Here is a 15,098-nt window from a genome sequence, read left to right as displayed (position 1 = left end):
GTTGTGAATGTTTGTATTTATTTAAATGAGTGATGTGTTGTTGTTGTTGTTGTTGTTGTCGTCGCCCCCTGGTGGACACTGAAGCTATTGCAGGTGAGGTCATAAAGCATAGAATCATTTTAAAATTTTATGATAAATTTTACGACAATTTATTGAAAATTTACAGGAAAAACTACTCTGCTCATGGTATGTATGTGGCCCCCTGGTGGTCCATGAAGGTACTACAGTTATGTAATTTTTTTTTTTTTAATGTATGCGTTTATTTTTTATTGTTGTGTGTAAATTAATTTAAATTCACTCCGCTTTCATGTTATTTACAACAAAAATGTAAATCAAATTGGCGGGGCTAATGTGTCGCGCACGCGCGCGCTCTCTTTTTCACCTGTGTGGCTCCTCCCTCCCTCAGCACGCGCCGTCCAATGGGAAGCGGCGCCGTGTGTGTGTGTGTGTGCGCGCGTGTTTATGCGTGTGCGTGTGTGTGTGTGTGACAGACTGGACTTGATCCACAGCGGAGTCCACGCGCGTGACAGAAACACGGAGCCATGTCCGCGGAGGGCGGAGAAGAGGACGAGGTCCAGTTCCTGAGGACCGTGAGTCTCTCTGTGTGTGTGCGTATGTGTGCATGTGTGTGTGCGTGCGTGTGTGTGGGCGCGGGGAGTTTACCGCATTCACACACACACACACACACACAGTCATCTCCTCCTGCAGCTCTGATGAGGATGAGGAGGATGAAGATGTGAATGTCTCTCTATGTGTGTGTGTGTGTGTCGCTGTGGTTTTGTTACGCTATTATGGAGCTGTGTGTGTGTGTGTGTGTGTTGGGTGGATGCGGGGCGCAGTGCGGTGCAGAGCGTGATGCTGCTGCATCTTTCACCTCAATCAGCAGCCTCACCGTGTGTGTGTGTGTGTCACCGTGTGTGTGTGTGTGATGATGAAACGAGCTTGTTGCTCTACAACAAAAGTCACGTGAACGATCGGCACGTGAATTCACTGCTTCATTTACTTTTCCAACACACACACACACGGGTTTGTGTAGCTATTCTCCTCAGGACTCTGCATTGACTTCCATTCATCGCTAACCTGAACCATAACTAGTTAGCGACTAACGCTAACATTAACCATAACTAGTTAGCGACTAGCGCTAACCTGAACCGTAACCAGCGGCCAGACCTTAGTCATTCAGGTCCCTCTCGCCTCCTTAGGACCAGGTTTTGGTCCTAAAGAGGTAACACATACAAGAACACACACACACAGTATTTAAACAGTAAACAGGCCTCAGGTTGTGTTTCCGTCGTCATGGTGACTGCACTACGATGTTTTTTAAGTACGATGCGTTGTGATGACGTTTGTGTCAGAGCACGAGGAGGTGCAGCAGCTCCCCCTGCTGGAGGCTGTCATGTGACTCTCACTTTGTTTACTCTATTCTATACCTATTGTAACTCTAGCGTGAACTATATCGTATCTATAGTGAACTCTATCATATCTGTCGTGGACTCTATCATATCGTGGACTCTATTGTATTTATCGTGAACTCTATCATATCTGTCTTGGACTCTATCGTGAACTCTATCATATCTGTCTTGGACTCTATCGTGAACTCTATTGTGGACTCTATCGTATCTGCCGTGGTCTCTATCATATCTATCGTGAACTCTATCATATCTGTCTTGGACTCTATCGTGAACTCTATTGTGGACTCTATCGTATCTGTCGTGGTCTCTATCATATCTATCGTGGACTCTATCGTATCTGTCGTGGTCTCCATCGTATCTATCGTGGACTCTATCGTATCTGTCGTGGTCTCTATCGTATCTGTCGTGGACTCTATCGTATCTGTCATGGACTCTATCGTATCTATCGTGGACTCTATCGTATCTATCGTGGACTCTATCGTATCTGTCGTGGACTCTATCGTATCTATCGTGGACTCTATCGTATCTATCGTGTACTCTATCGTGGACTCTATCATATCTATCGTGGACTCTATCGTATCTGTCGTGGACTCTATCATATCTATCATGGACTCTATCATATCTATCGTGGACTCTATCGTCTCTGTCATGGACTCTATCATATCTATCGTGGACTCTATCGTATCTGTCGTGGACTCTATCGTATCTATCGTGGACTCTATCGTATCTGTCGTGGACTCTATCGTATCTATCGTGGACTCTATCGTATCTGTCGTGGACTCTATCGTATCTATCGTGGACTCTATCGTATCTGTCGTGGACTCTATCGTATCTATCGTGGACTCTATCGTATCTGTCGTGGACTCTATCATATCTATCGTGGACTCTATCATATCTATCGTGGACTCTATCGTCTCTGTCATGGACTCTATCATATCTATCGTGGACTCTATCGTATCTGTTGTGGACTCTATCATATCTATCGTGGACTCTATCATATCTATTGTGAACTCTATCGTGGTCTTGATGGTGAATGTTCTGCTCATGTTAACAAAGCTGTTGTTGTTGTTTGTGTACAGGACAGAGTTTTATTCTCACTTGGACCAGAACCTTCGATTAATCACAGATTAGAGTTTGTGAAGAAAGAGTCAAACAAAGTCTCAACTGTGTGTGTGTGTCTGTCTGTCTGTCTGTCTGTCTCTGTGTGTGTGTGTGTGTGTGTGTGTGTGCGTGTGCGCGTGTGTGTGTGTCTGTGTGTCTGTGTGTCTGTCTGTCTGTCTGTCTGTCTGTCTATGTGTGTGTGTGTGTGTGTGTGCGTGTGCGCGTCTGTGTGTCTGTCTGTCTGTCTGTCTGTCTGTCTCTGTGTGTGTGTGTGTGTGTGTGTCTGTGTGTCTGTGTGTCTGTGTGTGTTTGTGTGTGTGTGTGTGTGTGTGTGTGGTGTCAGGTCCAGACTCAGGTCAGTGATTTAATCTCTGTTGTTACTTCCTGTTATTTTTCGTCCCCTCAGATCAATAATCTCTGTTTCACTTCAACACTCACACTCACACACTCACTCACTCATATTAAAATGTGTAATGATATAGATATATTATCAATACAATATAGATATATTATCAGTACGATATAGATCTGATATATTATCAGTATGATATAAATTACTCATTAAAAGTTCAAGTCAAGAATATTTGACTTATTATTTTTTCAGTGTAGTGACTGAGGATCAATATATATATATATATATATAATGTGAGTGAAGGTTATTGATTATCAGTTTATTTATTCTATAATCACAGGCTCCTCCCTCTCCTCCTGCTCCTCCTGCTCCTCCTCCCCATCCTCCTGCAGCAGCAGGTCAGTTAAGTGCTCTCTCTCTCTCTCTCTCTCTCTCTCTCTCTCTCTCTCTCTCTCTCTCTCTCTCTCTCTCTCTCTCTCAGATCAATAATCAGTCCAGAGTTGACGTCTCAGCACAAACAGAAAATGTCTCTGTTTGGACTGTGAGGACATTTAGAGGGACATGTCAATCAAAGTCATCACACACACACACACACACTCTCACTCTCACACCATGATCAGATACGATCTAGATATATTATCGGCATGATTTAGATATAGGCACAATATAGATATATTATTAGTATGATATAGATATTATGATATATTATCGGTACGATACAGATATATTATTGGTACAATATAGACTTTATGATATTAGCTGTATGATATAGATATATTATCGGCACGATATAGATCTGATATATTATTGGTACGATATAGATATATTATCGACATGATTTAGATTAGGCACAATATAGATACATTATCAGTACGATATAGATATATTATCAGTATGATATAGATATATTATCGGTACGATATAGATATATTATCGGCACGTTGCGTCAATATGTGGTTCTCTTTGCAGACGACACTCAGATGTGAATTTATAAATAACGGTGAGTTTTCAGTTTTTTCACGTAAACAAACGAGATGTGAAGATATTTTTATATCGTCCTGTGAGTTTGAAGCAGGTCACGCTGATACTGAGTCTGCTGATGTTTGTCTCAGTGTCCTCACTGTGTCCATGTGTCTCTGTGTCCTCACTGTGTCCTCACTGTGTCCTCACTGTGTCCATTTGTCTCTATGTCTCAGTGTCTCTTTGTTTGTCTTCATGTCCTCATTCTGCCACTTCACCTCGTCCTAAATCCATCAGGGACGCTACGTCCTCCTTGTAAGGACACAGAGACACTGTCCCACACACACACACACACACAGTAGCAGGTTATTTAAAGCAGTGCTTCCCAAACACTGGGGGCGAGGACCACACGAGGGTCACGGGATCGTTTTTTGCGTCCCTGAAAAGAATTTTCCCACCGTTTTTATTTCAGATTTATGTGAATATGTTTTAAATAACAAGTTTAAAACTCACGTTTAATCTCTAAGAAACGATTTGTTTACCTTTAGAGATCCAGTCGCTAACATCGCAACCAAGGTAACGCCCCCCACTGGCAGGAAACAGTCTGAGATGGGCTAACGGGCTAACGGGACAATATTTAATCAGATCCCCACAGATTGACTCAGTTTAAAGCAGTGGTTCCCAAATGTACTTCAGCACTCGGAGACTGTTAGGCTAACGGGCTAACAGGCTAACGGGAGAACATTTGACCTGATTCCCACAGATTGACTCAGTTTTTTTGTTGTTTTTTTTAATGAAAGGTACAAAGTCATTTTGTCTTTCTTGTGAAATATAATCAAATTATTATTATAAAAATAAATAAATATATATATTATATATTAAAATGCTAGCGGTCGTTTTGGACCGCGGCCCACTGGTCCTAAATGAGTGTGTATGTGTAATATAACGCTCTGTATCTACTGCCCCCTCTGGTCAAACTTTTCCATTGACTCACTCTGCCGTCACACCACTCTCTTGTCCAATCAGAGTGAGGCTCGTTTTCCCAGACTCCTCCCCTTTTTCGCTCTCTCTCTCTCTGTCACTGTAACTGTAACCACGCCCCCTTGCTCTCAGCTCTCAGCCCACTTCTTGGCATTTTAAAAACAATCAGACATTGGAGGGGGCGGGGCGTGAATGACACTTTGATTTTGAGGTGTGTGTGTTTTTCGCGTGGGCGGAGCTTAAGTCTCAGCAGAGACAGGACACACACTCTCACACACACACACACACACTCAGAGGGATGATCCTTTCTCACCGTATGAAACTTTAATGACTTCCTCCTCGTTTTATAAATGTTATTTTCTCTCAGAGACGCCCCCCCCCCCCCCCACCATCTATCAACCTTTGTGTGTGTGTGTGTGTGTTTGTGTGTGTGTGTCCTTGTCGTCCACACGTTCTTGCTCTTGTTGTTTCTCGAGACTTTGGCGTGAAATAACGCGACGTTTATATTATATTTGATATATTCAGAGACGCCTGAGACGGAGAAAGTCTTCAAACGTTTTTATTATTATTATTTATTATCGTCTTCACTTTCATCTTTTAAAGCAGACGCTTTTATTTTGAAATTCTGTTGTCGATTTGAAGCTCGTGACGGAGTCGTTTTGCTCACTCTGGTGGCTCCGCCCCCTAGTGGCCGGAGTAGTGTTTGATTTAAAGGTTCACTGCAGAGGAAGTAGTGACACCTAGTGGTGAGAGTCTGTATTTGACGTCCTCACAAGGTTCATGTTTAAGTTCAGACTTAGGCTCAGGTTAAGGGTCCTCTGAAGTCATGGACACCAGACGTTGACCTTGTGAGGACATTTTGTTTTTCTTTGGTTAAGTTAAGATGAATCGTCTCATTGTGTCTTCTGAAGGACACAGACTCGTCCTCTGGGACATTTAAAGATGCTGTTTATGGAAAATAGATCTAAAAATAGATGAAACATCAAATTCACAAACTCTGGGAAAATCATCATCTGTCTTTGTCTTCTTGTGTTTGGACTTTGTTTGGTCTTTCACTCTTAGTCCTAACTTTTTTGGGGTTAGGGTTTAGGTTAAGGGTTAATTAAAGGGTTTAGGTTAAGGGTTAATTTAAGGGTTCAGGTTAAGAGTTAATTAAAGGGTTTAGACTAAAGGTTAATTTAAGGGTTCAGGTTAAGGGTTAATTAATGGGTTTTGGTTAGGGGTTAATTTAAGGGTTTAGTATGTGGCTTAGGTTTAGGGTAAAGGTTTGGGTTTAGATTAATGGTTAATTTAAGGGTTGATTTAAGGGTTAATTAAAGGGTTTTGGTTAAGGATTAATTTTAGGTTTTAGGTTAAGGGTAAATTTAAGGGTTTAGGTTAAGGGTTACTTAAAAGGTTTAGGTTAAGGGTTAATTAAAGGGTTTAGGCTAAAGGTTAATTAAAGGGTTTAGGTTAAGTGTTAATTTAAGGGTAAATTTAAGGTTTTAGGTTAAGGGTTAATTAAAGGGTTTAGGTTAAGGGTTCATTAAAGGGTTTAGGTTAAGGGTTAATTGAAGGGTTTAGGTTAAGTGTTTATTTAAGGGTAAATTTAAGGGTTTAGATTAAGGGTTAATTAAAGGCTAGTGTTAATTTAAGGGTTAATTTAAGGGTTTAGGTTAAGGGTTACTTAAAGGGTTTAGGTTAAGGGTTAATTAAAGGGTTTAGGCTAAAGGTCAATTAAAGGGTTTAGGTTAAGGGTTAATTAAAGGGTTTAGGTTAAGGGTTAATTTAAGGGTAAATTTAAGGTTTTAGGTTAAGGGTTAATTAAAGGCTAGTGTTAATTTAAGGGTTTAGGTTAATGGTTAATTAAAGGGTTTAGGTTAAGGGTTCAGTAAAGGCTTTAGGTTAAGGGTTAATTAAAGGGTTTAGGTTAAGGGTTAATTGAAGGGTTTAGGTTAAGTGTTAATTTAAGGGTAAATTTAAGGGTTTAGGTTAAGGGTTAATTAAAGGCTAGTGTTAATTTAAGGGTTTGGGTTAAGGGTTAATTAAAGGGTTTAGGTTAAGGGTTCAGTAAAGGCTTTAGGTTAAGGGTTAATTAAAGGGTTTAGGTTAAGGGTTAATTGAAGGGTTTAGGTTAAGTGTTAATTTAAGGGTCAATTTAAGGGTTTAGGTTAAGGGTTAATTAAAGGCTAGTGTTAATTTAAGGGTTAATTTAAGGGTTTGGGTTAAGGGTTAATTAAAGGGTTTAGGTTAAGGGTTCATTAAAGGCTTTAGGTTAAGGGTTAATTTAAGGGTTAAGTTTATGGTTAATTGAAGGGTTTAGGTTAAGGGTTTAGTATGTTGCTTAGGTTAAGGGTAAAGGTTGGGGTGTGTGTGTGTGTGTGCGCGTGTGTGTGTGTGTGTGTGCGTGTGTGTGTGTGTGTGTACAGTGGGAGGAGTCAGGTCCTCTGAAGTCGACCTTTTGTTCTCAGGTTCAATCATGAACAGAGGTCGACGTGTGACTCACAGCTTCAGCAGTAACAGCTCCCCCTGGTGGCTCCTTGCATACATCACTCTGACTGCGTTTGTGCACTATTTAAATACGTGAAATATTCATCGTTGTCTACGTCGATAAATCGTGAATCGTCCTCGCTGTGTTGACGTTATTTTACGTGCGTATTTTACGTTGTGTTTTTTTTTTTTTTTTTTTTCAGTCAAACAAAACAAATCTGGGTTTTCTGTCTTTTTTTAAGCTGACGTTGTCACACACACACACACACACAAACACACACACACACACACACACACACACAGAGCATCAGGTGTGTGTGTGTGTGTGTGTGTGTGGCGGCAGCTCTCTCTCTCTCTCTCTCTCTCTCTCTCTCTCGTCCTCTCTGCTCCTCACTGCAGTGCTCTTATGTAATCTGATTGATCATAGTGGAATGTTCCAGAGGAGACAAGGAGACGAGGAGAGGAGATGAGGAGGCGAGGAGAGTCATGATGATCTGTGTCTTTACAACGACACTCATCTTATAATCATCATGGTATTATCCTGATTTCCACCACTCACTCTCCCACACCAAAGCCCATAGAGAAAATCAGTGATTTTAGCTCACAGGGACACAGGAGCTGCTGGTCCTCTGCTGCCTCATGTGGTCACTTTGTGTCACTGAGTTTTAAATTAAATATTTCAAAAGCCGAATTCACTAAAATCAGTCATTGTAAGTTAGTGATGGAGGCAGCAGTGGATCAACAACTCCTGTGAACTCCTGTGTGCTGTGATGTTAAAATCACTGGTTTACTCTATGGACTTTGGTGTGGGAGAGTGAGTGACTTTGGTGTGGGAGAGTGAGTGACTTTGGTGTGGGAGAGTGAGTGACTTTGGTGTGGGAGAGTGAGTGACTTTGGTGTGTGAGAGTGAGTGACTTTGGTGTGGGAGAGTGAGTGAGTGACTTAGGTGTGGGAGAGTGAGTGACTTTGGTGTGGGAGAGTGAGTGACTTTGGTGTGGGAGAGTGAGTGACTTTGGTGTGTGAGAGTGAGTGACTTTGGTGTGGGAGAGTGAGTGACTTTGGTGTGTGAGAGTGAGTGACTTTGGTGTGTGAGAGTGAGTGACTTTGGTGTGAGAGAGTGAGTGACTTTGGTGTAAGAGAGTGAGTGACTTTGGTGTGGGAGAGTGAGTGACTTTGGTGTAAGAGAGTGAGTGACTTTGGTGTGGGAGAGTGAGTGGTTCACCGACAAAGTAAAGATGTGGGTCAGTTCACATGAAGTTTGGACTTTGCAGAGTTTGTGTCGAGTCTTCAGGGAGGGTATGTGTGTGTGTGTGTGTGTGTGTGTGTGTGTGTGTGTGTGTGTGTGTGTGTGTGTGTCCTAGAATAGTTGTGCTGGTGCAGTCAGAACATGATGAATGAACAGACCATAATAATCCTCTTTATCCCACTTTAGTTACTTTTGTTACTTTTTGAACCAGAAAAACTCTTTGTATCCAGGTTAAAGTCACGGATGTGTGCTTTACTTTGTTCTCGATTTGTTTATGGAGAATGTTACTTTATTATCAAATCACTCACTCATTCACATTGAGACACTTTCCCATTCACTCACTCATTCACTAACGTTTAGACACTCACTCACTCACTCACTCACTCACTCATTCACTCACATTTAGACACTCACTCACTCACTCACTCACTCACTCATTCACTCACATTTAGACACTCACTCACTCATTCACTCACATTTAGACACTCATTCATTCACATTTAGACACTCACTCACTCATTCACTCACATTTAGACACTCATTCATTCACATTTAGACACTCACTCATTCATTCACTCATTCACTCACATTTAGACACTCACTCACTCACATTTAGACACTCACTCATTCACATTTAGACACTCACTCATTCACATTTAGACACTCACTCATTCACATTTAGACACCCACTCATTAATATAGACACTCACTCATTCACATTTAGACACTCACTCATTTACATTTAGACACTCACTCACTCACAATTAGACACTCACTCATTCACAATTAGACACTCACTCTAAATGGTTGTGGTGCTGCTGCCCCCTGCTGGTGTGGAGTGGAACCTTGTTGTCTCAGTTCAACTCTAAAGAAAATTTATATTATTTCATATAATCACCGTTTGGTCCAATGGTTTTTTTTCCGGTTTTTTTCGTCCAATGGTCGTCATGTGACGGTGAAATGTGCTGAGTCGTGGTTTCACTTCGGTGACTCTGCGTAAATGATCCATGAGGTTCTGATCAATATTTGATGAGTGAAGATTCTCCCTGTTCTTCATCATCATCATCATCATCATCATCATTACATCATCACATCATCACCACGACGACGGCACTGCTGCCCCTCCCCCACCCACTCTCTCTCTGCTGAGCTGTAAAAACCCTGTGTGTGTGTGTGTGTGTGTGTGTGTGTGTGTGTGTGTGTGTGTGTGTGTGTGTGTGTGTGTGTGTGTGTGTGTGTGTCTGTGTGTCTGTTTGTGTGTGTGTGTGTCTCTGTCTTCATGTATGTCCTGAGTCCTCCTCTGACTCTGTTTTACTCTGTCACTCTTTGTGTCCCTGTGTCTCTGGTGTGTGTCCTCTCTTTGTGTCCCCATGTCTCTGGTGTGTGTCCTCTCTGTGTCCCTGTGTCTCTGGTGTGTGTCCTCTCTTTGTGTCCCCATGTCTCTGGTGTGTGTCCTCTCTTTGTGTCCCTGTGTCTCTGGTGTGTGTCCTCTCTTTGTGTCCCTGTGTCTCTGGTGTGTGTCCTCTCTTTGTGTCCCCTGTTTTGTCGTCGTCTGTTGTCCTCTGTCTTTATCGCCTCTTTTCGTATGTCCTCTTGTTTGTTTGTCTGTGTCTCTTTTGTCCTCTGTCTTCTGTTTGTGTGTCCTCTGTCTCTTGTGTCTTGTGTTTTCAGGAAGGTCGTCATATTTAATGTTTCCTCTGCTGCTGTTGCGTAAGATGCTGTGTCTTCATTTTAGGACTGTGTGTGTGTGTGTGTGTGTGTTTGTGTGTGTTCGTATCAGAATGTGTTTTATTGTCGCTTTAAAAAACAACAACACCCTTTCATTTGAAAAGCCTCTGCTCAGTCTGTTCAGAGTCATTAGCTTGTTGTCCAGCAGAGGGCGCTGTGAGCGCCAGAAGAAGAAGACGAACAGTGATGACAGGATGTCGTCGTTCTTCAGGAGTTAGCAGCTGAGTTAGCTGTAGAGTTAGCGGTGAGTTAGCTGTAGAGTTAGCGGTGAGTTAGCTGTAGAGTTAGTGGTGAGTTAGCTGTAGAGTTAGCGGTGAGTTAGTGGCGGAGTTAATGGAGGAGTTAGTAGCAAAGTTAGCTGTTGTGTTAGCGGTGGAGTGAGCAGCAGAGTTAGGTATGGAGTTAGCGGTGGAGTTATTGGTGGTGCTAGCATCAGAGTTAGTGGTGGAGTTAGCTGTGGTGTTAGCAGGAGAGTTATTGGTGGAGTTAGCATCAGCGTTAGCAGAAGAGTTGGCGGCTGAGTTATTGCTGGAGTTAGCATCAGAGTTAGCAGCAGAGTCTCCAGAGAAATTGCAGCGGTTTATTAACAACATTACTGTCTCACTCTCTTCCATTGATTCTCTTTGTCTCTCTATCATTTTCCTCTCTCTCTCTCTCCATAGAAGGCTGGAATTCAAACTGCAGCACACACACACACACGGAGAGAGAATGTCTGGTGTGTGTGTAAATAATCACACTAACTGTATTTATTAGTGTGTGTGTGTGCGTGTGTGTGTGTGTGTGTGTGTGTGTGTGTGTGTGTGCGTGTGTGTGTGTGTGCGTGTGTGTGTGTGTGTGTGTGAGAGCAGTCATTAATGATGACTTATTGTATTTACTGTGTCATGTGACTTTAAAGAGACGGTACGTGGTTTTTCTGAAGTGTGGCTTTATGAGGCGATGAAAACATGGCTGCTGAGAAACAGACTCACTGTCTCACACCAACGTCACTCACTCTCCCACACCAAATTCACTCACTCTCCCACACCAAAGTCACTCACTCTCCCACACCAAAGTCGCTCACTCTCCCACACCAAAGTCGCTCACTCTCCCACACCAAAGTCGCTCACACACCAAAGTCACTCACTCTCCCACACCAAAGTCCATAGAGTAAACCAGTGATTTTAACATCACAGCACACAGGAGTTCACAGGAGTTGTTGATCCACTGCTGCCTCCATCACTAACTTCAGACGTCTTATTTTGAAGAATTCGGCTTTTGAGATATTTCATTTAGACTTAACTCAGTGACACAAAGTGACCACACGAGGCAGCAGAGGACCAGCAGCTCCTGTGTCCCTGTGAGCTAAAATCACTGGTTTTCTCTATGAGGTTTGGTGTGAGAGAGTGAAGATTTAATTTCAGCAGACTGATTTGATGATGAAGATGAGGAAGCTCCTTTATCGTAACGTGTGTGTGTGTGTGTGTGTGTGTGTGTGTGTGTGTGTGTGTGTGTGTGTGTGTGTGTGTGTGTGTGTGTGTAGGACGATGAGGTGGTTCTCCAGTGCTCTGCGACGATCCATAAGGAGCAGCAGAAACTGTGTTTGGCTGCCGAAGGCTTCGGGAACAGACTCTGCTTCCTCGAGTCCATCTCCAACTCCAAGGTACCGACGAGGACGTGACTTCCTGTGTGTGAACGAGGGCGAATAATGTATGAAACCATTTAAAGACACTGTGTGTGTGTGCGTGTGCGTGTGTGTGTGTGTGTGTGTGTGTGTGTCAGAATGTGCCTCCAGATCTTTCCATCTGCACCTTCGTCCTGGAGCAGTCGCTGTCGGTGCGAGCTCTTCAGGAGATGCTGGCCAACACTGAGGAGAAGGCTGACGGGGTGAGTGTGTCACACACACACACACACACACACTGAACGCTTCCTCACGTCACATGGTTCCCTCACTTCCTGTGATGTCATCACGCCAGAGACATCAGAGATCTGATCCAGAAAGAACACACTGAGGAACATCTAACTTCTCCATTCACTCTCATGTATTAAAGCACGGGTAGGCGACATATATATAGATATATCTATATATATATATAGATATATATATACATATAGATAGATATATAGATAGATATATAAATATACGTCAGTTTAAGTCTACGATGTCTTAAGAACACGTTCACGTCTTTATCTTCACTGTTAGACAGACTTTAACAACAGGAAACTGAAGTTTGTAAACCACTCACTCTCCCACACCAAGTGAAAACCAGTGATTTTAACATCACAGGGACACAGGAGTTGTTGTATCACTTCTGGTGCTAGCTGCTAATGTTAGCATGCATCCATAATAACTAATACTATAATTCGGCATTATTTTTTAATGCTATATTAGCATGTTAGCACGTAAATCAGCTACTTTGCAACCTGAGGAAAGGTTTCGCTCTCAGTGAAAACAAAATGGCTGCCGGGAAAGAGACACAAGGAAAAAACTGATTTTTAGCCACTTAGCTAAACAGTTAGCTCATAAAATCTACGTCAGTTTAAGTCGACGACGTCTTTAAGAACACATTCACCTCTTTATTTCACTGTTAGACAGACTTTAACAACAGAAAACTGACGTTTGTAAACCACTCACTCTCCCACACCAAAGTCCATAGAGTAAACCAGCGATTTTAACATCACAGCACACAGGAGTTCACAGGAGCTGTTGTATCACTTCTGGTGCTAGCTGCTAATGTTAGCATGCATCCATAATAACTAATACTATAATTCAGCATTATTTTTAATGCTATATTAGCATGTTAGCACACAAATCACTGATTTTCTCTATGGCCTTTGGTGTGGGAGAGTGAGTGGTTTATAAACCACGTCGATAAAGACGTCGTAGACTTAAACTGACGTAGATTTGATCAGCTGAGTTTATCGTAGCTCAAACTAAGTGAGAGTTAAATCTATCTTCTCATGGGTTTATTTTTCATTTTCTTTCTTTTTTTCTGTCTGACTTACTTTGTCCTCTCTCTCGTCACACAGCATGTAGATGTGGAGATCTGGGTAGGTGATCGTCCACTGACCTGTGTGTGTGTTTGTCACTGTTGTCGTCGTCATGTCGACATTTACAGTCAGTGAGAGGAGACGCAGAGCTGCACACACACACACACACACACACACACACACATGTTTACAAACACGTTCTCATCATTGTTCTGTCCTGAACGCCTCAGCAGGTTTAAATCAACAGAGGAAGAAGATGTCCAAACATGGAGCTGCTCACACACACACACACACACACACAGACACCACGTGTGACATCACTTCCTGTTGTTTGACTTTGTCTCAGTGGTTTCCTCTCTGCCTCTGTCCTTGTCCCTGATTGGTCGAGCTCCAGCGTCTCTGTCCATCAACGAGCGCTGTCGTTGTGTTCAGTAAAAACACTGATGATGATGATGATGATGATGATGATGATGATGATGATGATGATGATGATGATGATGATGATGATGATGCTGCGTTCACTGACCTCACTGTGACTGAGAGAAACAGGAAGTAAACATAGACATGGATAAGTTAAACTATGCAGGTAAACTACGTAAGTTAAACTACGTAAGTTAAACTACACAGGTAAACTACGTAAGTTAAACTAAACAGGTAAACTACTGAAGTTAAACTAAACAGGTAAACTACTGAAATTAAACTATGTAAGTTAAACAACTTCCATTAAACTACACAGGTAAACTTCATAAGTTAAACTACTGAAGTTAAACTACACAGGTAAACTACTGAAGTTAAACTACACAGGTAAACTACACAGGTAAACTACGTAAGATAAACCACTGAAGTTAAACTACACAGGTAAACTACGTAAGTTAAACTACACGTGTAAACTACTGAAGTTAAACTACACAGGTAAACTACTGAAATTAAACTACTCAGGTAAACTACGTAAGTTAAACTACACAGGTAAACTACTGAAATTAAACTACTCAGGTAAACTACGTAAGTTAAACTACTGAAGTTAAACTACACAGGTAAACTACGTAAGTTAAACTACACAGGTAAACTACTGAAGTTAAACTACACAGGTAAACTACGTAAGTTAAACTACACAGGTAAACTACTGAAATTAAACTACTCAGGTAAACTACTGAAGTTAAACTACTGAAGTTAAACTACACAGGTAAACTACTGAAGTTAAACTACACAGGTAAACTACTGAAGTTAAACTAAACAGGTAAACTACTGAAATTAAACTATGTAAGTTAAACGATTCCGTTAAACTACACAGGTAAACTTCGTAAGTTAAACTACTGAAGTTAAACTACTGAAGTTAAACTACACAGGTAAACTACACAGGTAAACTACACAGGTAAACTACACAGGTAAACTACACAGGTAAACTACGTAAGTTAAACTACTGAAGTTAAACTACTGAAGTTAAACTACACAGGTAAACTTCGTAAGTTAAACTACTGAAGTTTAACTACACAGGTAAACTACTGAAATTAAACTACTCAGGTAAACGACGTAAGTTAAACTACTGAAGTTAAACTACTGAAGTTAAGATACACAGGTAAACTACGTAAGTTAAACTACACGGGTAAACTTCTGAAGTTAAACTACACAGGTAAACTACGTTAGTTAAACTACACGGGTAAACTTCTGAAGTTAAACTACACAGGTAAACTACGTTAGTTAAACTACACAGGTAAACTACTGAAGTTAAACTACACAGGTAAACTACGTAAGTTAAACTACTGAAGTTAAACTACACAGGTAAACTACTGAAGTTAAACTACACAGGTAAACTACGTAAGTTAAACTACACAGGTAAACTACACAGGTAAACTACGTTAGTTAAACTACACAGGTAAACTAC

The 15,098-nt window shown here is 41.5% G+C and overlaps 1 protein-coding gene across 1 annotated transcript in view; it reads left to right on the top strand.

Annotated features, from left to right (window-relative positions):
• Positions 1–12,064: 12,064 nt before the first annotated feature.
• The window catches only part of ryr2a (ryanodine receptor 2a (cardiac)), a gene marked incomplete at its 3' end in the record, with an annotated part of 80,749 nt that continues 77,715 nt past the window's right edge, over positions 12,065–15,098 (top strand). The window contains exon 1 of the mRNA XM_083904675.1: positions 12,065–12,118. Coding sequence (XP_083760801.1) covers positions 12,080–12,118 — 39 coding nt within the window. The 5' untranslated portion in view covers positions 12,065–12,079. The remainder of the gene's footprint in view (positions 12,119–15,098) is intronic.

Source organism: Microchirus variegatus, assembly GCF_963457635.1.
Source record: "Microchirus variegatus genome assembly, chromosome: 18".
Lineage (NCBI taxonomy): Eukaryota > Metazoa > Chordata > Actinopteri > Pleuronectiformes > Soleidae > Microchirus > Microchirus variegatus.
The sequence above is the reverse complement of the archived record's forward strand: the minus strand, read 5'-3'. Positions and strand labels throughout refer to the sequence as shown.